Source organism: Bacillus rossius, chromosome 15 (assembly GCF_032445375.1).
Source record: "Bacillus rossius redtenbacheri isolate Brsri chromosome 15, Brsri_v3, whole genome shotgun sequence".
NCBI classification, from domain to species: domain Eukaryota; kingdom Metazoa; phylum Arthropoda; class Insecta; order Phasmatodea; family Bacillidae; genus Bacillus; species Bacillus rossius.
In genome coordinates this window covers 15,647,352-15,673,928 of record NC_086342.1, presented here as the reverse complement: position 1 = coordinate 15,673,928, position 26,577 = coordinate 15,647,352, and the positions used below count along the sequence as shown (strand labels likewise).

At 36.8% G+C, this 26,577-nt stretch overlaps 1 protein-coding gene across 8 annotated transcripts in view; it reads left to right on the top strand.

The window, feature by feature from the left end:
• The first annotated feature begins 13,933 nt into the window (after positions 1-13,933).
• The window catches only part of LOC134539463 (uncharacterized), a 58,634-nt gene continuing 45,990 nt past the window's right edge, over positions 13,934-26,577 (top strand). For 3 of the 8 annotated variants that reach the window (XM_063381523.1, XM_063381521.1, XM_063381522.1), the window contains exons 1-2: positions 14,036-14,983; positions 22,681-25,488. In XM_063381523.1, coding sequence (XP_063237593.1) covers positions 14,972-14,983; positions 22,681-25,488 — 2,820 coding nt within the window. In that variant the 5' untranslated portion in view covers positions 14,036-14,971. Of the gene's footprint in view, positions 14,984-15,253; positions 15,289-22,680; positions 25,489-26,577 lie in introns of all 8 variants that reach the window. The other 5 variants (XM_063381518.1, XM_063381519.1, XM_063381516.1 and 2 more) reach the window with 5 other exon arrangements.

The following is a 26,577-nucleotide window of genomic DNA, read 5'->3' as shown; positions in this document are numbered from 1 at the left end:
ACATTTAACTATGAGTGATGAATGTTTGCCCTTAACACTTCTTTTAATTACCTAATTTAGTTAATATTGTCAATAATGTGTCCTAATGGTAAATCAAACTATAGTAATAAATGGAGTTGTTATGAGAAAAAAACAGTCTTCATTTTTATTTATATTTTCTAAGATACCTAATTTCTGAAGTGAAACTTCTTTGTGCGCGATGAGGGTAACATTTAAAGGCTTAATTTTAATGCAACATTTTTGTGAAACATTGTTTTGTGAAACATTTCTGATGCGAAAAGGACAGATAATGGGTACTTGGCCAAAGAGATGCAAAAAGAGCACTATGCTATACATGTTGCTGGGCTCTTTTACATTCTCCACTTTGTGTGATGATTTGTCCTCCACCCATATATATGTATATATATATATATATATATATATATATATATATATATTCATCTTAGTTTCACCGATTCAGTAATTCTGGTAAATATACTTCATCAGTCTCTTGCTTTTCACTCCACATATGTCCTCGGATAATTTATGGTGTATGGCATAACCCAGAAATAATTAATTTCACCTGCTGTGGCCCTCACACCTCGTGGTTTATTACTTAAAGCACTGGGCGACTAATGTAATTATTTCCAGCACAGTATATGTAGAATCATGGCTCGTGCTGTAGAGTCTAATCCACATTTGGTTTCAACTAAGCCATTCACAGGATTAACTGGCTTCAATCAGAATTACCTCGTCCCCCACCACACTGTCGCAGGACTAATTCTAGTGTGTTTCGCACTAGCGAGTGTGAAACATGTTTTACCTTTTCAGGTGTCACTGTAATTTCTCTGCCCAAATACTGTAACTGTACAAAATGTTGACGCCAACCATTAGTGCTACTCGAATTCGCACAGACCGCTATGGCACATCGCCGCCTCGCCCCGAGCGTGTGCGACGTGAACGCACCTGGGTGCAGGGTGGTGCAACGCCTCGAACATAAGCTGCCCCGCCTAATCGACTGTCGCCCGCACGATAGTCGACCACGGGGGGTACCGTGAGGTGACCTCATTATCTGGACATTGTAATTAACTTTCAGCTCTCTTGAAAACAATCTTAATTGAGTAACGGCTATGGTAAAATGTTATTGTAATTCTGGACTTTAGTGCGATCAGGCGGCACGCATGGCCCGGGATTACTTTTGCACACGACACGTTTTCGCGGGAGCGAGGCTGGGGAGTCGTACGGATGCCACAGCCATCGCCAGTTGATCACCGTCCCCCAAGGAGACTAGTCGCGGGTCGCCCGCGGGGCCTCTCAACCTCCGCCCTTGCCGTTTCTACCGGAATTGCGTGAGTTTTTAAACCCGTCAGCTCCGAGCCTCACGGACAGCCCGGCTAGTCGACCTGAGTTCACCGATAGCCCTACCTAATTTGTGCTCATCAATGGAACTCTCTGTGTTACGTGGATCCCTGAACTGTGTGTAACTTCAATGTAGTATTACTTAAATTCCGGAACTGTTTAAGGTTAGTGTAGTGTTAAGTGTGCACGGAACATTAGGTTAGCGCGGCACCAGTCCATCAGAAACGTGGCCTGTAGAGCCCCGCTCCCAGTAAGCGGGCCATGCACGACGCAGCACATGTATAGCGGACATTGTAATAAAACACTCTAAATTGAGCCTCCGCGTATCTGTTACAACGCCCTTAGCATAGCGTCCCTGGTGGCTAAAACAGTCGGGGGTAACTCTGGCAGAACAACCCCTACTGCCTGCCGGCCACGTGGCGATGTCACGCTCTGAGCCAAGAGTCTCGGCTATGCACTAGCATGTAGTTAATATTGCTAATTGGCGCCCAAAAGCAACACCACACCCTTAATATCACCTCGGCAGAAGGCAGAAGGCGTCAATGTAATACATGATTATAACCATGTATTCTTCAAAACTTATTTCTTTTAGTAGTTTGCAACCTAATATAGGTATAAATCAGCCCTCTATGCTGCTTAGTGAGTATGTATATGTTTTAATAGTTAATTAACTCGTTTAGAAACATCGACATGATCAAGCTGACTTGTCCCGGGCTTCTGGGGGAGCAGAGGGGAGGAGCGGAAGCGGTCCCCGAGCAGGGTTCGCTGCCCAAGAGCAGGGAGAGGTTGCTGCCTACCAGAGAAGATAGGAGCAGGAGCAGTCCTTCAGAAAGGTCGCTACCTACCAGAGGAGGTAGGAGTAGGAGCAGTCCTCCAGGAAGGTTGCTACCTAAATAATACTGTTCAAGTAATATGCCAAATTTATTTCCCCAGAAATTACTGGGAAGAGCATTCTGCCTAGCTTATCTCAGCCAGAGTAAATATACAATGCATGTACATATGCATCACCTGTACCATTCCTGTTCATACATAGTAGAATTACAATAATATTTACATTCACTTGTATAATTCAAAGGCTTCTTGTTACAACACTGGGTATTTACATATTTGTCCTGAATTATGCTGGGCAGGTTGACAAAGTTTCCTTAATTTACATTATCCTTTGTCTGCCATCTAGGGGCGGGTGGCGAACTAACTTTCCTCCCCATAGATTATGTTGGATGGGTGGCGCACTTGGGGCTTGCGCTATCATAACAGCCGAGGCCAAACTGGTGGACATGACAAAGCATAATGGAATACACTGGAGCCGACGACCCACGCAACCACAATTGGTTAGTTTGCAAGCTAGCCTGGTGTCCTTCCGGATAGATTTCAAACTTCCAGCACCAGTCATCCCACTAGGTTCACCCCGGGTTTCAGTCATGAAACCACGGGTGACAGCGAACACACTATCAGTACCGGTATATGCGTATATATAAGCAGGGCCGGCGAGTGTTGGTGCGCAGGGGGCGTGGAGGGGATAAAATCCCTGCGGTTCATGCACCAGAAGCATTCAGGACACAGAGGAGCCAGTTACATTTGAAGACTTTTTAATTTGTGAATTTACCTTGACAGCAGGACGAAAATTACGTGTCTGGAAACCTTAAGTTATGTGATATGCTCATTTCATGTCAGTCGTGGCTACTGTATCTTTGTTCAAACAAATCTGCCAGAAAGAAAGATATGATAACAGACTACAATATGAGACAAAAATATATCTGTAAGATATTTTGTTTCATTTTAGATGAGAAGGGTTGGTTAACACTTGTCAGCAGATTAATAAAAACCAGATAAGGCAGTGAAAAATCTTCTGGCCACGACAGGTATATGTTGTGTGAGGGAGATGTTATTTCAAAATAATATGCGGGACAACTTCAGTTAAAGCCAGTAACTCAGATTTATTTACACTCCTTGATTTGTCTACTGTGTAAATTTAGTTCTAGTTTGTTCCACAGTGAGCAAAACGCACATATACAGTAGGCGAAGCATACATGTATGTGCAAAAATTTGTTCGAGCCAGTTGTAAGTACAAAGATTCGAAATCTCACGCAAGAAACGGTAGTGTGTCTCGCTAAACATGGAGATAATAAATAGAGTAGGTTGCTTAAAAAAATTGGTTGTCTGTAAAGTCGGTTTACGGACGATAGTTTAACGTGACGTCATAACAAAACATTGATGAAATGATTGCATACTTTTATGAATAAAATTGAATCATTTTTATTGAATTATCACTATTTTGTATGGATACAAAGAAGGAGTGAAATGAAATCTACAGTTTAATTGATAAATTTACTTTTATTTGCACTCATTAATTCAAATAAGTTTATTACTTTAACGAAGAGATTATTTTAGCTATAACTTTTATACATGTTTGCTATTTAACTTCTTCCAATCTGTATTATTCTGTTAAGGATAGGACGATGATAGGAAAAGTAGGAAACGAATGGGAGTGTTTCAAGTTTAATGTGCCTCGAAAAAGTCAAATCTATGGTTGTTCCAATCGAGTGTAAGAGAGATAGATGCGGCGCAAGCGTACAATGAGCGTAATGGGACACAGCATAACGGGACAATGTGCGTAAAGCCTCAATTCCACTGAGGCAACATTTTGGGCGACATGCGACATACGACAATGACGCACAGGCTGTTGGCTTTCAATTAAGGCAACACAGTGCGTCATGTGGCATGCGACAGTGACACATGCCACATGTCGCCACCTGTCGGGCCGACAATATTGCCGCATGCCACAAAAATCGGGCTGTCGAACAGTGTCGCCCTCGATCCGGCAGTGTGTGGATCGGTGCGGAAAATTTTTGGCGACAAGATGGAATGGCCCAACGAAAAAACCGTGCAGTTTATAGAAGACTATCGTAATGCCCCTGAACTATGGAAGTAGTATGAAAATGACAGAGCTGGGACAGGGTTCAGGGTGTGGAGACAGTGGAGCCGACCGCCATATTGTATTGTGACGTCACGGCGGCCAATTTGGACTCAAAAATTCCTCAAAATTCCTCAAAAATGACTCAAAATGACTCAAAAATCCCCGTTTTGAGGAAAAATTTCTCGTTTTCTTCCACAAAAATTAAAAAATTAGGATTTCGAAAAACCTCAAAATACTTTTGCCTTAGAAACAACACAAATTCCTAAAAGAGGCTTAAACATCCATGTCTAAAGCCTCTCATAAGCCTCATCTAGGATTATGACGTCACCGTTGCGATTTCCGTTACGGCCGCCATCTTACAAATCTCTATTTATTATACGATTTAAATTAAAAACAAGTACATCAGAGACGCGTAACTGTCGCTACTTGCGAGAAATCTGAGTGTTATCATTAATCGCACTTTTGTTGGAATTGCTTCACGGAAGTTGGCGTCGCACTTTGTTATAGTGGGCATAATCTTCTGTAGCAAAATGTCGAATTCTTCCTGACTCATCCTCACGAAATTCTGAAGTGTGCGTTGTCGTTAGCACGCAATTTGTCATAAAATTCGTTTTGTCTCTCTTGTGGTCTAATGAATAATTCAAGACATCCTTGTTGACCGGAATCTGCCAGGAAACTGTCGATTCAGTGGAATTGCATTTGTGACATGCTACACGTTTCGACAAGGAGCGCATGCAGTACTTTATTTACTCTATGGCGCATGCGACACGCGGCAACACATGTAGCATGCGGCACCGTACCTTCCCGCAGACGACAAGCCGCATGCTATACACGGCGACAGCTGTCGTCAGCCGCATCTACATGTTGCCAAAATGTTGCCTCAGTGGAATTGAGGCTTAGCACGACACTTTTTCGTGCGTGCAGCCGGCGTTAATCGATTTATTAGACGTGGTCACGTCAAAAACATTTGTTACGGTACCTGAGATATTATATATACATCGAGTCTTTTTTTTTCTGAGTTATAAATATGAGAGCAGATTTGTTAAGCTCATAGATACGTGCCACTTTTTTTATTTAATCTGTTTATTTATAAATGCAAGTTATGTAAAATGCGATATGCTACATTTTCCCAGGAAATTATGGGATATAGGCATAAATTAGGTGCTCAAAAGTAGGGGAAAAAAAGCCTAAACAGAAGAAAAGGCTAACAAAGTTAAACAATTGTATTTAAGATTGGGTATGCATCATCTAGCGCAGATAAAAAATAAAGTAAGAAGGTAAATAATTCGTTCGAAATTCCACATTGTTCTTAAAGTTCATAAGACAAACATTTCTAAATCTATGTTGTAGCCTCTAAAATCCCTCAAAAAATTAACAGAACTCATATTGCTAGTTTATTTCCGAATATGTGTGTTGCACTGTGCATATTCTATGTACTTCCTGTTTATGTTGCTCAAACAGAATTATATTTCAGTACACTCTAAAAAAAATGTGAACTTTTACAAGGGAAATTCTTGGAAACCCTGTTGCCAAGGATATTTCTTGCAAAACTACAAGGCAGAGCCTTGCAAAATCTCACATGGTACAAAGCTCTGCCTTGTAGTTTTACAAGTAATATCCTTGGCAACAGGGTTTCCAAGGATTTTCCTTGTAAAATAGACAAAAAATTCTTTCAGTGTATGCTTAGCAGAATAAAGAATTGCCTGAGATCAACAAAGTGTTAACAAAGACACACTGATCTAGGAACATTATGCATTGAATCAAGACTTGCGTGGATTTTGAATTTTAATTCTCTAATTGAAATGTTCACTGATATGAAAGCTCGAAAACTAATATTTGATAATTATTGATTGTTAGTTTTTTTGGTATTAAGTATGATATATTTTAAGTTGTTCAGTAACATAAATTAAGTTTTAAAAAGACAAAAATTGTAACTTTTTGACGTGACAATGTCTAATAAATCGATGAACGCCGGCTGCACGCACGAAAAAGTGTCCCGTTACGCACATTGTTCCGTTACGATGTATCCCGTTACGCACATTGTTCCATTACGCTGTGTCCCGTTACGTACATTGTTCTGTTACGCTGTGTCCCGTTATGCACATTGTTTCGTAACGCTGTGTCCCGTTACGCACATTGTTCCGTTACGCTGTGTCCCGTTACGCTCATTGTACGCTTGCGCCGCATCTATCTCTCTTCCACTCGACTGTTTATAAAGTGAAGTGAAAAGTTAATGTGGTTTTCATTGCTTATTACAACAATTTCGGCAATAAAGGTTATTATTCTTGCATTTTAAAAATCTGATTACTAGTATAATTTCAAGTATTTATTATTTTATTATTAAAATAAAAATGATTCAATTTTATTCATAAAGTATGCAATCATTTCATCAATGTTTTATTATAACGTTGTCACGTTAAACTATCGTCAGTAAACAGACTTTACAGACAACCAATTTTTTTACTACACTTTTATTAGCTTGACCTGTGTGTATTGTTGCGAATGCGAGAGACCAGACCACGATGCCAGGTTTTGAGACAGCTGGTGGCCCCGCATGGCCACTGACGTCACGTGCCATCCATTTACATAAGGCATGCCACGTGTGCCCTGCCAGATTACAAGGGTCGTCTCTACCCCCTCCCCCACACCGTCCCGAGCATCGTCCTGCCCCGGAGCTGTTATCTATCGCTGAGCGGCCTTGGAAATTCGCGGCTGCCCGCGAAGTGGTGTGAACAAGTGACGCCCTTCTAGACAGTTCGGGCGTCGCGTCGGGTCGGCCCTGTGGCGCAATTTGTCACAGCCGCTCTCGTCGGTTCGAGAAACGCGCCACAGTACTTAAGCAGTGAATGAATGGGGTGCTGGATATCTCTTATCTTAAATATTATATTACTTATTTTAGGATATAGTCATTACGAAATTGAGAGAAGAGCAAATCCCGCGCTTTTAGTTAAATAATGGTGGATTATTTGGCTGTTGGACAAATAAACTTAATTTTATTTTTTAATTTTTAGTTTTTTCAACAATAAAAGTTTTTTTTAAAGTTTTTAAAAGGTATAGGTAAAGAGATGAAAATTATGTTTTACTAGAGAAACATTTAAAAACTTTTCTTAAAATGCTGTTAAAAATCATTTCGTGTTGCCATATTTATACAGAATTACCGATCACTTAAAGGTTTCCAGTATTTTGATAATATTTTAATAGTGAGGAGTTTGAAGAGTTTGTGCCCCTGAGTTTTTGATTTCTCTCGGTGACTTTGAACACGTGAATTAAAAGGTTTTCAATTCCAAAACACATAGTAAGTGTCGTAAAACAAGATGGCCTCACTCGTTTTTGTGCCTATGATGCCTGTGCAAAAAACTATTGTGGCCTACCTTGATAATGCTGCAATCTGGACCAAAGGTAAAACGCTCATAAAACGATCGCGTTTGATGCAAACATTACAAATAAAGCACCAACATTACTTAAAGCTTCGTGGATTTCACAAACACAAAGTCTTTAATTACTGCAGATTTTGAACTGTGAAATAGTCCAGGTTATGTATACAACTGAGCCACGTCTAGCCTAGACCGCCGGACATTTTACAGCATTCCAATTGGCATGACGCAATGGACTGGCCTTTCAAAAGATTCAAACAATCAAACCTTTGAAAGGCGCGCTGCCGAAGCAACGGCAAATCACATCATTCCTATTAAGAAATACTTTTAACAAGATGCCAGGGTCCCAAATAAATAAAGTAGGTAAAATAAACACGAAAATTACAAATAAATCAGGTTCAGAACCGAAAAAAAAACTATTACTTACTTGATGTAATTAACGATGTGAACAAAACAAATATATTCCAGCAACACAATTTAGGTAGGCCTATGTAGTTGAAAAATAATGATAAACAAAGTTTCTGTACTCTTTATTAATGTTCTTGTATACACACCATATAATTTCTTTTCCCCAAATGAAAATATTTAAATATATTTGTTATTATTTTGACGTCGTACCTCCTATGATAGTAAAGCCCAGTTTCCACCTGCCAGTACTAGTCCCTGCTGGCGGAATGCACCCATGCATCATGTCCGCTCGAGTCGATAGTGATTTTATCCGCAACTAAGTAAGTGCTTCGTGCAGTGTATTTAATTCCCGAAAGAGTTATGTTAAGTCATAAGATTCACAAAATAAAGTGCGTCGTTAAGTATGAGTGTGAACCCTTGAGAGTACCTGGTTTGACGAATGCCTAAATATCTTTTGCGGCCCCAGTCTAGATTTAATACGCAGTGCTCTCTGAGTGTATTTAATAATATGTAAATAGTTGGGCTCCAGGTAATGGAGTAGCCCACAAACGACGAACAGTCTCTGGTTTGACTGGTGTTTTTCAAGTAAAAAATTACCATATAAAAAATACACACATATTTAGACCTGTCAGGCGTTTCTCACGCGGGGAATTTAACTAAGAAAATTGTTAGATGTTTAGACGTTAACTTTTAAGTAAAAAAAATTATTAATGCTTTATCGATGCAGCGCGTGAGGGCGCTGTCCCTCTCCTGTCCAACCTCTCCCCTCTTTAGACCGTCTTCAGGAATTCCCAGTACAGGGCAGAGGTGACCAGTGGCGTAGCCAGGATTTGTGTATGAGGGGTGTTAAAGCGGGGGGTCCGGGGGTCCTCCCCCGGGAAAATTTGGATTTTAAGGTGTAAAATAGTGCTATTTTAGCAGTTTTCGGTACTTAAATTTAAATATTGTAATGGTAAATTTTTTATTAATTTTTAATATGAAATTTGTTTGAGTGATGAATAAGAAATTTAATTAAAGATTTGGTGCTAAGGGTGGGGGGGGGGGGGGTTCAACCCCTAACCCCCCCCCCCCCCGCACTGGCTAAGCCCCTAGAGGTGACCGTCACGTGGGAAAGCTGCAACGCTTACATCACTGAGATCTGCATGCCGGTAACTTTTATTAATCAACCGAAACCTTCGGTACTTAATTCACCACGATACCTGTTCCAGTTTGCGATGCAGAGCGCAACCCGGGCATGTGTCGTTTTGCCTAAAGGCGTTTTGCCTAATTTTAGGCAAAATGCCGTTTAGGCAAAACGCCGTTAGGCAAAACGCCGTTAGGCAAACCGCCGTTAGGCAAAACGCCGTTAGGCAAAACGCCGTTAGGCAAAACGCCGTTAGGCAAACCGCCGTTAGGCAAATCGCCGTTAGGCAAACCGCCGTTAGGTAAATCGCCGTTAGGAAAACCGCTGATAGGCAAAACGCTATTAGGTTAGGTAAGGTTAGGTTAGCTTAGGTTAGCTTAGGTTAGGTAAGGTTAGGTTAGCTTAGGTTAGCTTAGGTTAGGTTAGCTTAGGTTAGGTTAGGTTAGCTTAGGTTAGCTTAGGTTAGGTTAGCTTAGGTTAGCTTAGGTTAGGTTAGCTTAGCTTAGCTTAGGTTAGGTTAGCTTAGGTTAGGTTATCTTAGGTTAGGTTAGGTTAGATTAGGTTAGTCTAGGTTATGTTAGGTTAGGTTAAATTAGGTTAGGCAAAACGCTGTTAGGCAAATCGCCATTAGCAAAATGCTGTTATGAAAAACGAGGTTTTGTCATCATAGTAACATTTTAGGCAAAACGCCGTTAGGAAAAACGCCGTTAGGCAAATCGCCGTCAGGTAGAACTCCGTTAGGGAAAACGCCGTTAGGCAAATCGCCGTCAGGTAGAACTCCGTTAGGGAAAACGCCGTTAGGCAAATCGCCGTTAGGCAAAACGCCGTTAGGCAAATCGCCGTTAGGCAAAACGCCTTTAGGCGAAATGACTTTAGGCAAATCGCCGTGACGAATTCATGTTTAGGCAAACCGCCGTTAGGCAAATCGCCTGTTACTCCGCAACCCTCCCGCCGTAACTTCTCCTTCGCCGTGCGACCGCACCGTGGATTTTTAAAAAAGAGTTCGGGGCCGACTGATTCGGATCGCAGCCTTTATATAGCAGGACTGCCGCCAGAAGGCATAGACGAGTGACGTGAAGTACAACATGTGTTAACAGTGTTTCCAGTGTAATTTGTAGCTTCCCTACTCAGGCTTAGTGCTTGTCCCTTGACTCGTGTGAATAAAACCACGCACGCCAAAAACATTTTGTTTCATTCAGTAGTTCGTCGCCCAACCTATTTAGGAATCAACTAGCTATACGGAGAAGGAAGCACTAAAAAGATGTCGTTAGTTAGTAGGGTCCTCACCAACAGGTTCAGCCACCGAGCTTAGTGAGCCACACTGGGGCCGGCGACCCACACCAACCCTAAGGTTCACGTCGACCCAAGTGTCTCCCCGGCTCCTTCAGGCCGTTATGCCTCGTCAGCACCATCTCTTGCGTTATTAGTGCAACGGTAGTGTGGTGCTGTGCGATGTGCTATTTTCTTTCCAGGATTTGACATTTATTTTTATTGTATATATATTTTTTGTTTTTAAATTTATTGTAAATATTTTGTTTTAAATTTAATGTAAATATTTTTTTTTTCATTTGAAATTTTATGTATTCTCTGAGCTGTATTTGTTCACCGGGCGCCAAGGCCGTGGCTTCCGCCTGTGACCAATCCGCGTGTTCCGCGGGCTCGTGGGAGAGGGGAGAGACGCGGGCGCTCGGACGCGCCAGGCGGAGTGGGAGGAGTAGCAGGGTGTCCACAGTTAGTACTTTCGTACTAGATCTAGTACTTTTATAAGTGTTTTAGTGGTCTAGTACATTTGCGCTCAGATCTAGTACTTTTTCTTTAATATAATAATATTACAGTAACTCCAAAATGTTTTATTATTAAGCGTAATTATTAAAAAAAACAATTTCATTATAACTGTTATCTTTAAAAGATTTGTGCAATGGGAGCGCATGACTTGATGTAAGTTTTTGGACATACGCCATTGCTAAGAACTTTTTCTGTTGAAGAAAAACTAATAAATAAAATAAATAAAAATACACAAGAAAGACAAAAAAAACACAAAATTAAGCAAACAATTGCTGTTGTCAACAAGAATATAAACACCACAAAATATTCCGAAACAGAAATATGGTCAACAAACAAAAAAAAAAGTACTAAGTGAACAAAAAAACACACAAATGATGACAACACAAAAATACTTGTGTTGTCATCATTTGTGTGTTTTTTTGTTCACTTAGTACTTTTTTCTTTGTTTTTTTTCTTTGTTTGTTGACCATATTTCTGTTTCGGAATATTTTGTGGTGTTTATATTCTTGTTGACAACAGCAATTGTTTGCTTAATTTTGTGTTTTTTTTTGTCTTTCTTGTGTATTTTTATTTATTTTATTTATTAGTTTTTCTTCAACAGAAAAAGTTCTTAGCAATGGCGTATGTCCAAAAACTTACATCAAGTTCATTATAACTTCCTAAATTGTTAAAACCACAAAAATATTATAATTTAGTACTTTTTTTTTTTTCAAATCTAGTACTTTTTTCTCGCCTAAGTTGGTACAAAATATTTTTTCCTTGTGGACACCCTGGAGGAGTAGTCGTCATCTGGGCTCGAGAGGCAGCGGTGGGGCAACAGTCGTGGACCCGGCATGGGAGGCAGCGGAAGTGCGAGCGACGTCGCTCCGGGATGGATAGATGGTAAGAGACTTGAACGGGCGCGGTGTCTTCAGTAGCCTTGAGCTGTGCCGTGCGGGAGTAACCACCGTTTTTCGGTCGCATAGTTTTGCCTGTCGCGTCTTAAGCCTAGTACACACTAATAGACCATGTTGCGCGATTTGTCTACAGACCGTATATAGACGGTCTAGATATATGGTCTATAGACCGTCTATGGGCACCGTCCTTCGTCTCGTCTAGCGTCCACACTAAGATTTGAAATTCTCGTCTCGTCTCCTTCAGTCCATCATGGAGGACATTGTTTTGTGCGGAAAGAGTACCTGCTTAGTACTAATCGCAAGCGAAAGAACGCGAAAACGTAAACGTTGGTGGTCGCGTGAAGTGTTCGCAGAAGGACCTAGGTTCGGTAATACGTTATTAAATAAATTAAGACTGGAAGACGCTATGGGTTTTCGAAATTTTACCCGGCTGACATCTGCTGATTTTGAAGATTTGCTTCTGAGGGTTGGAGGACTAATAATGAAGAAAGATACAACATTTAGAGAAACTATTCCAGCTTCTCTTCGACTGGCTGTCACCCTGCGTTTCCTCTTTCACAAGCCTCATGTACACCTTCAGAATCTCTAAGCAGGCAATATCGCAAATGGTACCAGTGGTCTGCGAGGCCATTATCCAGTTTTACGATTCTTATGCTCTTTTTTGAACCTATTTATAAACTACAGAATGCTCTTAGTACACTAGCTAACCCAAAAAATTTGTTATACTTGATGCAAAAACTTATCAATCAGTCGTATTCAGTCTATGGTCTCCCATTCCAATCGGGAGACCATAGACCTGCGATTTTTTGTCTCGCAACAGACTCGTAGACGGCGATTGGTCTATAGACATGTCTACATGGACAACTCTAGACATGTCTCAGAGACAAAAATCGCGCAACATGTCTACTAGTGTGTACTAGGCTTTAGACATAGTCATTTCTCACGCGTGTTTTCAACACAAGTTTCGCGAGTCGTGCTTTATTTTTGTAAACTGGACGTTCGCCGACGCAAGTATTGTTTTCTTACGTGTCTCCCCAGTCAATGTGTTGTACAGTTGGACAGTTATCGTATTGAACGCGAGTCATTGCGTCTTTGCTGCTTGGCAGTGGCGCAGCCAGGGGGGGGGGGGTTAGGGGTTCAACCCCCCCCCCCCCTTAGCACCAAATATTTAATTAATTTCTTATTCATCACTCAAACAAATTTCATATTAAAATTAATAAAAATTTTACCATTACAATATTTAAATTTAAGTACCGAAAACTGCTAAAAAAAGCACTATTTTACACCTTAAAATCCAAATTTTTCCGGGGGAGGACCCCCGGGCCCCCCGCTTTAATACGGGGGGGAGGGGCATGCTTCTTAACACCCCCCATACACAAATCTTGGCTACGCCACTACTCCCCAGTCAATGTGTTGTACAGTTGGACAGTTATCGTATTGAACGCGAGTCATTGCGCATTTAAGTCTTTGCTACTTGGGTATTTATCGTCACGGGCGGGACGTCCCGTATTTCAGTATAATAAAAATGTGCGCGGAACCAGGCTACGCCCTATAGAAATTGTCACAGGCGGATCCGCGGCAGCCCCATGTAAAGTGTTTGCCCTAATGTGCATAAAGGACCTGGAAACTTTACTTAGCTTATCTTTTTTTAATTCTGGAGACTAGATCCCTCGGCCACTCGGCCCGAACCCCCCTCTACCGAACCCCTGAGTAGCCGGCAATTCCGAAGCAACTTCAGTTCAACCCGGTTCACAGTCACGAGACCGCCGGGCGGTGGCAAATTCTTCTAAACATTGCACTGCAATATTCTAGGATAAAAGACAGTCACAAACGTTTAAGAGATTCTTTCTATATTCATAAGGTGATCGCTGCATTAAACATCCATTGATTACATTAGGAATAGATTGTGTATGCGGCATTTACGTAACTTACGTTCGCATCATACTTGCACGTTGCACATTCCGTGGGAAACGCTGTGTACCGTTTTGCTTTGTAGTAACATCATAGTACTCTGTACTACATAAAGCTTTAAAATGGTATACGTACCATTTAAATGGCACGTATAGCTACCGCACAAGCGATCGAAGACATCGTAAAGCGTATGGGCTACGTTACTCAAATCATGCTTGTATTTTTTTTAATTGTCTATTTAGTTACTTTGGATATTACGAAAGTTGTTTGATAAAAATTTAGCTGTATTATTTTCGTAAATAATAATTTTCAAATAGACACAGTAAAAATAAACTAATATTTTACTTGACATTGAAGGAAGTCAGTGAAAATAATAAAATCAGTACTTCAGTTGGGCTAGCTGTTGTGAGAAAAGAAGAAGAAGTGTTAGAGTAGGTCGGTTGTAATTTGGTTTTTTGTTTAGAATGTATGTCAGATCGTGATGTATTCGTAATGCAGTTATAAGGTTTATAGTAATATTAGTTTTTTTTTACTAAAGTTAATGTTTTTCGGGGGGAAAAAATCTAGTTACGAGCCTGTATCCATGGCGTCCAGTGGAAGTGATGTGTTTTTTCTGTCATAAGCGAGGTGAATTTTCGTTTGTAAATCTTTCATTTTAAAATTTGTTTGTTTGTAGAGAACTTATGCTAGTTTCTATTGTGTTAAGCGATGCAATTTGATTCAATGCTTGATTATTTTGTTTGTTGTGTAATTATTTATTGTAAATTACTTTATACCTAATTTTCATTTGAAATGGATGATTTTCTTCTATCAGTCGAGTGTACTTTTAAAAGGTCGGCATGTGTAGTTTACTATCAGCAAACAAAATGATTTTGCCGTAGCAGTACTGTGTAAGAAAATGGCCGGTTTTAAACTTAACAGCTGTACGTACTGTTTTTCATGTAGTATAGCGTTAAGTGTAGAAATGTGACATTAATTGCCGTATGTTAATGCAACAGTATCTGCAGTATTCATTAAAATATTATATTGATTATTTTTATCAATGTGTATAACTCTTCATAATTTATTTTGTGCACAAACTTTGTAATTAATGCTTATGTAACAGCACAATTGTATGCCATGTTGTAGTCTTAGTTTTATACTTATCAAATCTTTATATTCGGGTGTCTGTATTGTAATGTATTCATAAAGGTTTTAAAATGGGGTAATATAAAGTGAAATGGAGATGCATGTAAGGAAATGTTTCATATTTAAGTAATGATGTTAATTAATACTTTCCAATAAAAATTTTGATGTATGTCTTTTAAAAATTGTAATGAATTTGTTTGAAAAATGTAGGCTTACTTGCTTTTGTTATGAGCTAAATTACATATATAAATACTTGTGTGAAAGCTGTGTATTAATGTTTTTTTTTTTTTACATAATTTCCCACAATAATTATAATTTCAGGCCAGTGTAGATCATAGTTATTTTAAGTAGAGGGAATTGTTCGATATTTCAGAAACCAGCCTTTGAAACTCTCCAACCACAGGGTAGGTAAGTGGCTCATCCAGTATGACAAGTCAATTTATATCTATGTTCTTTAAGAATAATTGATATTTGAACATTGAATATTGAATATTGAATATTTTAACAATTGAGTGATTATGTTCAGAACTAAACCAATATAGCATGTAGGTCTCACATACTTAAATCACAATAACTTGAAATCTGCCATTATATGAAATGAAACGTTAATTTAGTTTTCATTAACATTTTATTTTTATATTGTACATTAATAAATTAATTATCTCACATTGTATGGCATAATTTGTTTTACATGAATTTAATTTTAGCATCTAAAATTAATAATTTTAAATGATTTTAGTCAACCTATAAAAAATAATAGTCATTCATTTTAGTACACCTGGCAATTGCATGATGCCTAACTTATTTACTCAGAAAATATTCTTTTTCTGTATTTGGTAATATTTGAATTTTTTTTTAGCATCAACTGTTAGTATTATTTCGCCAGCTGTTATTTATGATCAAATGCTTTTATCTTTAACTTTTTTTACATTTTAATTTTTTTCTTTGTTTTGTTGGTGAATTTGAAGTTTAGTTGGCACTGGTTCCTTACAACAAAAATATTTATTTTTAAATTACATGATTGAACAACACTTAACATTTACTGCTAATCTAACAATGCATGAGAATAATATGTGCATTATTTCATTGATTCATTTAATCTTTGTTGTAATGTAAACCATTGAATTTATTAAAATAAATACAACTCCCATTTTCTTTTTACTGAGCTCATGGTATCACATTGAGATTTCAATTTTATTGAGGTATTGCATTTTGGTAATTACAGAGTTACGTGATGCAAAGATAATACACTAAACCATATATGATGACCTTGGTTCGAGTCCCAGGCTGGCAGACCTGATTTCCTCCGGCAATGCTATTGGTTTTTTTTTCTCATTTTCCTTGAACTGTAATGTAGAGTACGTTCCTCTTCAATAACCTACTAGAAAAGATGTAGAAACATCTTTGATTAAAAATTGGGGACAAAATTTAGGCTTAATGATAATTTGTAAGGACAGTTAACTCATGCTTTATAAACTTCTAACTATGCAATAAATGCACCAATAAAACACTGACAAAAAAATCATACCTGACTATTTAAGATTTTTTTTTTTTTACTTTTGATTCTATCCATTGTTGCACATATTATAGCTGAGAAACCTAGTTAAAATGATGAAATAATTTTGGTGAATATAACTTGAACATTATTGTTTATGATTTATCATTGTATAAAAAAACTTAATATGACTATATTGTAGCATTTAATTTGATAATTAATAGCCTTACGTTGGTAATCACTATTTTTCCCTGTAAAATCATTTGAATTGTGATACATTATTTTATGAATGTAAAAACCTTTTAAATATGCCCAGTGCCTTAATACCATCTTTTTTACCTAGCCTATTTTTAAACCTTTATCTTCCTGTCTATATTATTGGTACCTTCCACCGCCTATTTCTGTATTAACATTTCACTTTACTTAATGGAGTTTGATGTACTTTCAATTTTCAGCTTCTATATTTGGCTTTGTTTATTTGATAAAAATTATTTGCAAGCACTTGCATCACATCAAAAAAAAAAATAATGCTTTTAAAAATTTTGTAGGCCTACTCTATAAAAATAAATTAAATAATTGATGAACTACTTGAACCACTTAACTTATTTTGAAACAAAAATTTTCTAGTTAACTTTTTTTTTTAATTATACTACTCTTTATTCAGAATATTTTTATTTAAATTGAATTTTGGTTTTAAGTTAGTTCTACCAAATTTTTTTAATGTAATACCTATGAAAATTTATGAAATAAAACTATATGAAATTACGTCATTACATTTATCTAAAACATTTCTATCTAACCAATGAATTTAAAATTTAGTTTTTAGTAATTTGGCAATATTTGTGAAGATGATTAAAACATAATAGTTCTTTCCAAAGCATAATTTGCATTATTTATTTTAAACATGAGTAATAAAGATTTTATAAAACTATTTTATGTTATTAATTTTTCATCCTTTAAAGGATTATATGACATAGTATTGAAGGACTTTAACATTTGATTTATTGAGCTACAGTATTTTATTTAATAATTCCTACTCAAAAAATTAGTTTGAAATATAATTTCAATTTTTTTATAGCAGAAATGACATCTGGATAGTACAGATTTATACACAATATGTGTTCTGTTATTTCTACAAAACTTATAAATTGTGTCTAAAAAATTATCTTATAAGAACATTTGGTAATACTCGGATGTCACAGCTTTTTAAAACAGAAAGAAAGAAAGTTGGAATTATAGGATGCATCATTTTGATAGTTTCAGTATAGATATTTTATGAAGAAATATTACTTAAATATATAAATTCAAAAGAAATAACATTAGGGTTTTATTATAATCATAAATTACTACAGGCTATGGTACCAATTTTAAAGAGCAAATGGAAGCAGTTGTAAAATATACTGTCCCAGTCACTACAATTTTGACATTGTCACTGAGCTATGAAATGTATTTTGATGTGTATCACAGGAAAACTACATTTTATATCATAGATTTAATTAATTATTTTTACGAGATGATTTACAATAACTTAATGTGTTTCATGTCCCTCTCCCCCCCCCCCCCCTTTTTTTTTCCCCCCCAAGTTACCTGCAGAATTAGATTCTGAGGCAAACACTTGAAACTGTTGCATTTTTAAACTATTGTTCATGTCCTAGCAGTTAAAATTATTTATTTTTATAATTTGTAACATGTCTATCTACAGCTAAAAGATAAGGTGGTAGACACGATACATGAACAATACGAAGCTAGGAATGAAAAACAACTATGATATACGTGCAACATAAAGTAAAGAATTAAAATCAATGAAATATATTATAACATAACAATTTTAATGATAGAGGACAGCTACAAAAGACAATTACTGCACAATAAATATATAATTACAAATAGTTGAAAATAAAGAAAAACATTATTGCATAAAAAGATGTAAAATAATTAATAATTTTTATTTGTTTAATTTTTTTATTTTTTTAATATAGAATTTAGGATTAATTTCAACAGTTTAAAATCTATAAAATATTATTTTAATTTGAGTTAAAAAAAAAACTTTATTAAAGGAAAAATACAACTTTTCTTTTAAATTATTAATTAGACTATATAACATATTTTTACTAATAGTACATAATAAAGGGTAATAGCATATATTAAATGTAGGAACTTTAATACCAGTATTTTCAATTAAATAATTATAATCTAATTTTTGTTTGAAACTGTCACTTACAATCTTTGCATCAAAAATATTCCTTCTTATTACTAAAAAGCCTAGAATGGAGTGTGTGTATTGTGATTTGTACTTCTTTGGTTTATAATATGAATTAATTTAGTTTGTATTTGGTCACTGTTAGACTTGTTTAGATTGTTCCAGATTATGGATCTGTATTCTAATTTGTATCTCACCAAGGACATATAAAGACATATAATTGAAACAATATTAGAGGTATAATATAATATACTGTAATTGAATCAATGTTAGAGGTATAATAAGTATAATATATTTAATAAAGGTAAATATTGTATTAGCATTAGTAATAATGTATTCAATGTGATAATTGAAAAGTAATTTGGAATCAAGTGTGAGACCTTGACCAATTTGCTCTTGACAAGTGTTTGATTTTCTAGTTTATAATCAAATTGATTGTAGTAAATTTTTCTAGTAAAAGTAATTGTAGTTGTTTCTCCATTGTTACCCCTCAACAGTGCACACTGCTTTGGAATGCTTATCAAGACTTAAAAAGAAAGAAATTTATGACTAAGAAAAAAAAACCTTATATTAATTTTAGAATGATTTTTTGATTTGTCGAGTTTTTTTTTTGCGACATTGGTGAGCAAAATAATTTTATGTTAGGTAAAGTTGGCAGTTAATTATAAATCTTGTCAAATTCAACACTTTTGTAATTTATCTTTTTTAAGTCTGTGTTAATTGTAATATATTATGGTATAAAAAACTACGTAATTTTGTAATAAGATGTGGACTAGTGTGTTCAAAAGACGTTAACTGAGTTCCTCAGCGAAGTTTAGTTTCCTTCACATCCGACAGAGGGGTGGCAGTGAATTGTGTTGGGGGGGGGGGGGTGAAGTAAACTGGTGAGTGGAGGGGAAGAGCGAGCACGGCATGTGCGACGAGTGTGTGCTTGGAGTTCTCAGCCTGCTGTCGATTTGTCTAAAAATTGAATTGGCATTGGAGAATATGTGCAACATCTACAAGAATTTTCTACGGGCCACTGTGGTATGGTGGTTGAAGATTGTCTGCCTGTTGGCAAACGTTTTTGTGCAATGTGTTATCAAGGGCAAAATACCAGGGTTTTTTTTTTTTTTTTTTTGAATTTAATATTATTGGCCTAGGTTCGGCAGTTGTCTGGAAAGTAAGTGAGTGACACCGCCCAAATTTATGAACTAGCATTGAGTGCTACCTTTTTGACCATCTGTGATGTTACTCTGTGTCGTAAGTTAGCTGGAAGGTTTACTACTGCATAGTTACTACAGTTAGCTAAAAGTTAATCTGTGCTGATTATATAAATACATTTTATGTGAAATTTAATAGACTTTGGGCACTCCCCCTGCAAACGTCGTCATAAACGAGTCGACTTAACCACCAGAAAAAGAGACCAAAAAATTGAGACATGGGTCTACTTAGAGATTTTTTAGAAAATTTAAATTCTGTTTTAATAAACTATTAAGAATGGTTGTGAAGGATTTACGTATTATATGTTTGTTTCACGAGTAAATGTATTTGAGTGTTAAAGGCTTCTACAGGTATGTTAATATGATTTTAACCAGTATAAGAAATTTTGTAGGCTTGTAAGCTAAACTGGAAGTAAAATGGTTTTCTTTTTAAAACATATTATTTTAGATTTATTTTATTATTTACCTTTTGTAACTGCATTGCTGTCATGTTTAATGTTTGGAGTAGTAACTGTTATGAAAATTATTGATGGAATTAAAACTTACCATTTAAATTTATGTAATCTTATTCTGATCATCCTCCTTCATCAACCATTTTTGGAATTTCTTGTTCATTTAGTTTTGCTGACATTTTTTTAAATGGAACAGCGACTATGATTACTTTCAAGTTACGTTGTTAAGTAAATTTTATTTAAATATTATTTTAATTTGTTGACGCTGCTTGCAGTTGAGTGTCAAGTTGTGGCTAGTTCAAGCAGTGAGGAGTTACCACAGCATGGTTGAGATAAACTAGATTTAATTTGAACCATTCAAGCAATCATATTTATCTGATTTTGGAGTAAAACACTGTTCTGAAAAAAGAAGTTATTTTTCTCTATACATTTTTAAGTCATCTGCAAACAGTAGACCATGTGAGTGTTTTAATACTTTCACAATATCATCTATGTTAATATTAAATATATAAAGGCAATAAACTACTTAACCTCCTTGTGGATCACCAGAACTAGGTAGCTACTGAATGTATATTGTAGATTGATAAATAAAAACCTAGCTCATTAAGGTAACTATAGAACCATTTTAGGTATTTACATGTTAATCCTAGATTTGATAGTTTTTCAAGTAATTTATTATGATTAATTATATCTGAAGCTTATGCAAGATCAGAATAACAGGTGTCAAGCTGTTCTCGATAAATATGATTAAGGCAAGATAGAAGGTTGGTTGTTGTTTTTCCATTTCTGAAACCATGTGGATTATTATTTTAAGTTGAAGCTAAGGTTCCTAAAAGTGATTTTATAAAAAACTTTGGCAAATCCATTCAGAAGTGATATCGGCCTACAGTTGGATACATAAAGTTTGCTAGGTACCTTTTTATGCATCGTATCATTTTAGCAGTTTTGCATTTGTTATGATATACACCACTTTATATACTTAAATTGAAAATTACTGTAATTAGACCACGAGAAGGATTGAACAACCTTTTATAATAAATTTTGGAATGGGATCTGGACCCATAGTTAATGATGATTTAAGGGATTTGATACCCCACAGTACATGATTCTCACTGAATACTAAACAAATGAATACCTATCAAGGAGTTAACGAGTTGGGAACCTTGTTAAAAGGAATGTAGACACTAGAAAAGTAATTTGGAAATCAGTTGGACATGCGTAATGGATCAATGGTGACTGTTCCATTTATCTTAAGAGATAATTGTTGTTCATATCTATTTCTTGTGATTTGAACATATTACCATTTTTGTTTTTATAATTTTATAATTGCAGCTAAAAAAAATGTAAGAAGTAATGGGAGAATTGGCCTCTTTATGATTTTTTAGAGAACAAAGCATAGTAAGCTAGGTTCAAATTAAGTTTATATAATTTATGATAGTGTTTTTTAGATTTTAACATATTAATGAGGAATTTAGAATACCAATGCTGCTTGTGTTTGTCTACTCATCAGTTTTCGTAACGATTGACGCTACCATATTTCTTTTATTTAATTTAAAGTACCGTATTTACAATTTATCTATTCACGTGGAAAATAGTTATTGATTTGTACTTTTAATATAAGTATCGTTCATTTTTATGTGAATAGTTTGTTTGAAAATGTAAAAAAACATGTATAGACTTTAGAGGTTAGCTTTACAAATGTAATTTATTTTTGGTTTGTGAATTCTGTGATTTTAAATGTCAAAAGGACTTAATAGACTTGTGAGATAGACTTTGTAAGTGTAATTTATGTTTGATTGGAGTGTTTTCTTGTTCTTTCATTTTATTCAGTTGGAGATCTTAAATTGACATCATGCCTAAAAATAACTTAAAAAAAAAATGAAAAAGCAGATAAGAGGTATTCTCAAAGGCAACATGGGAATAAATTACCATAAGAGGCGCCAAACACTGTCAGTGAACGAATGCGAGTACAGGATGAAGAAAGGGAGCTTTTTTTTTTTGTTTCATTTGAGATCATACCCATATTATTACTATTCTCAATTATTATCTCTTGTTAAATAAAAAAAATACTAATCATTTCTCTCCATTTTCACTTCTGTTGCACGTGGACTCCATGTACACATTTTTTTTCTTGTCACCAGAACGTATTTGCAAGCCGTAAAACATTGCACAAGTTATAATGATGAACATGTGCACAAATTTGTACCTATATTTGGGAACACTCGTCAAATATCTAGTGCCAAATTAGGAATAGAACAAAAGAAAAGGGTGCTGTTACAAAATTTGCGGAAAATGGCTAAAATGATAAAAACAAATCAAATAACCAAAATGGCGGGAGAAAACCCAGTCTTAACACCCATTGTGTATCTTGTTATTCTCTTTTTTTTGTCAAGGCTAAGGATGATTTTTTTGTTTGCAATGTAAGCTAATATATTTTTTGTATGCTTCTAGATCGGCAAAATAATCCAATTGGCAGCCAGCAAAATGAATGAAAGTGAAGAAGTTTTGAAGATGGTGGCACACAATGCCATTGTCAAAATACGGAAAGGTGATGTGGAAGTTATTGATTTGCAGGACAAGTTTTTTGAAGATTTAATGAACGTGGATTTTCTTAGTGGATCCGACAGTGAAGTTTCAAACAAAGACAAAGATGAAGTAATTGATAGTGTTGCAGACAGCAGGAACTGTGAGTTACCAGTGGCAGAAGGAGTAGAAATACCTGATAGAACTCTAGGGCTTAGTAAGATTTTAAATGATAGTGATTATAGTCAATTGTCATCAGAAGAAGGAAGTCTTTCCACAGAACAAAGTTTGTCCAAGAAGCAGTGTGCATCCAGCACCCGAAGCACATCCAGGACACGGAATGTGTCTGGTACACGAAGCACATCCAGGACACGAAATGTTTCTAGAAATCGAAGTGTGTCCAGGACACGAAGCACCTCTAGGACACGGAATGTGTCCGGTACACGAAGCACGTCCGGGACACGAAGCACATCCAAGACACGGAATGTTTCTAGAAATCGAAGTGTGTCCAGAACACGAAGCACCTCTAGGACACGGAATGTGTCCGGTACACGAAGCACATCCAGGACACGGAATGTTTCTAGAAATCGAAGTGTGTCCAGGACACGAAGCACCTCTAGGACACGGAATATGTCCGGGACACGAAGCACATCCAGGACACGAAATGTTTCAAGAAATCGAAGTGTGTCCAGGACCCGAAGCACCTCTAGGACACGGAATATGTCCGGGACACGAAGCACATCCAGGACACGAAATGTTTCTAGAAATCGAAGTGTGTCCAAAACACGAAGCACATCTAGGACCCGGAGTGTGTCGAGGGCACAGAGTGTGTCGAGGGCGCGTAGTGTTTCTAGGACACGTAGTGTGTCCAGGACACCAAGCTTATCTAAAAATGCTTCAGAGATTCATCAAGAAAGATGTATATCAAGAATTCGTATGGAAAGAAGACTTGCATGTATGATTAGTGGAGGACAAAGTGTGTTTAAGACCCGCCCAGAAAAAAGTTTTTTCCCCCACCAGGAAAGAAGTTGGTACGGAATCCACGGTGGAAGGAGCATGCCGAGATCTCGAGAAAGAAGTACTTCGAGAAGTCGTCAAGCAAGAAGTATATCAAGAAGCCGTCGAGAAAGAAGTATATCAAGAAGCCGTCGAGAAAGAAGTACTTCGAGAAGCCGTCGAGAAAGAAGTACATCGAGAAACCGTCGAGCAAGAAGTACATTTAAAAGCCATCGTGAAAGAAGTTCATCGAGAAGTCGTAGAGGAAGAAGTAGAACTAGGTCATACCGGAAAAGAAGTTTGTCTGTCTCAAGTGATGCATTATCACCCAATAAGCAAAGATCAGAAAGGACAGGCTTTAAGATTAGCAAGGACTTTAATAGATCCAGTGGGAGGTCGCGGAGGAGTGAATCTAGGTCTAGAGAAAGATTTCGACATACTTTATATGGAGGATACAGATCTAGAGGAGTACATAGAAATACATTTCGTAGAAGCAGAAGTTTATCTAGTTGTAGTCAAGAGAGAGTCTTATCAACATGCACAAAAAAAATAAGTCCCTCAAGAGTGTCATATGATAGGACAAGAAAAAGAAGCCTTTCTAGTAGCAGTGTTGGGAAAAACATACCACAGTTACCGGAAGCAGATAATTTTAAAGCTGAAGATATGGTAATATCTCCCTTAAGTAGAGAAGGAAGCATGTCCAGTACGAGAGAAGATAAACCACTTTCAGAATGCAAAGAAATAGTTCTTTATAAACCTAAAAAAGAAAAGAGTACCACACACAAATCTAAGAAAAAGAAATACTCTAAAAAAAAATATGAAAAATTGAGACGTAAACTCTCTAAGTTGAAACTTTTGAGGGAGAATGAAAGGAATGCTGATAATGCTGCAGATGATTATGATGAACTACTTTCTTTAGCATCAAATACTGAAGATGAACTTCCTGCTATTTGTGAAAATTCATCTCAAGAAAACAATGTGAAAAATAATACGTGTAGCCAAGAAAAGGGTTCACTTGATGAACTGGAGCGTAATAAACTCGAGGAACGCTTGCACAAACTCGAAGAGAAAAAGAAAAGATTAAAAAATGAACTTTTCAATGCTACCTTACAAAGTAAGAGAGACAAGGAGGCTGTCGAACTGTATGTAGAAAAGAACAGGCATAAAAGTGACAGTGTTGAAACTGATGACAGCCGTCTAAAACGATTGGATGTTAATAAAATCATTAATATAGCGGCCAAAGAACATAATTTCAAACATTCTCACAAGGATGACTGTAGTGAGGATCTGAAGAGGAACCTGGAGAAGAAGCTCAAGATGTATCGTTCTCGCTACCTGCGTATGTTGGAAGAAAAGTTGGAAAGGTTGAAGTACATGTATGCAGAAAATGAGAGGGCTTCACGGCGTGAGAGTAGAAGCAACTCTCGCCGGTCGGTCCGCAGTAAGCACAGGTCACCTTGTCGATCCAAGCATTCATCCTCGTCTCTGTCCTCGAGGTCGCGGTCGCGTTCCCGTTCCAAGAATAGAAGGTACGGGAAGCGACAGCGTTCATCGTCTGCAAGTAGTGGTTCCACCAAACGAAGGAATAATCTGAGTATCGTAGAAAGGATCAAACGTGTACCGTTTTACATGGAGATTGCTCAAAAATTGGGAATTTCTTCAAGTTTGGCCAAACAGTACACGTGCGCAGCATCAGAGCAGACGTCAACATCGACATCGACTGTCTCGACTGTAACACAGGCAAGTAGATAGTTACAACTATTATGTGTTATTAAGCCCATATGCCACAATGGAAGGTTTTGTACATGCTCCACTAAAAGCTTCCAACAAAACTGCTGTCTAAGCCTCCATGCCAGCAGATAGGGACGTTTCTATGGAATAACCTATGGCACTATACTTTACCCATAGCAGCATCTATAATGCAAATGTCTGCTTCATTTATTATTGAAATAAGTATTGTAATTTATACAAAAAACATGGATACACCAATCCTTTACTTAGCATGACTAATGCGTTCCTAAAAAAATGTTTGTGTTATTCGAAATTGTGTATTCTGAAGCATTAGTCTTCACAAATAGCAAGGCTTATTTACTTAATATGTTTCAAAATGTGTAGGAAAATATTCTTTATGTAATAGAAATGCTTAGAATAATACTGAATGATAAATACGTCACACCATTTATCTTTATAAGCCTACCATCAAATCCTTTGTATTACAAATACAACACTCTGTAACGGGAGATAGGTGGTTATGTACTTCAAAATTAAAGTGCTAATTCGCGTATCACTGCTTGGTTCTCACCAATCCTGTTAGGCCCATGATTTTTTTCATTGCACCATTCATTTAACAACCTTTACACAAGAATAATCTGGTCATTTCTGTTCCAGTATCAGATGTCAAATATACTCCCGCTAGTACAACCAATAGCACCAGACTTACATAAACATTTGGTAGAGTATCTATTTTGTACGATTGTGCGCGCACAGTTGACTTGCTGAAAACTAAAGTGCAGCCAACATAAGTGTAACTTTCATGACATTCTGCACGCCACAATACTTCTAGTTTTGTCTCGAATACTTGGAACACGATGCATTATACACTCTCAAGTTCCCTGCCACTTGCTAGACAAGTTTATCACAGGCCAGGCTACAACGGTACGGTCTGGGGACATATGCATGGACGTAAAAACATTAGTTCCTTTACACCCGATAGCAGCAACTGAATTTGCCATAGCTGATGTTTGTATAACAGCCAATAACTGTATGCCACTGCACATCTGTTGTTTACCGAATTGAAGCAGACTTTGTGGCGTCATGCCCGACTTTTTT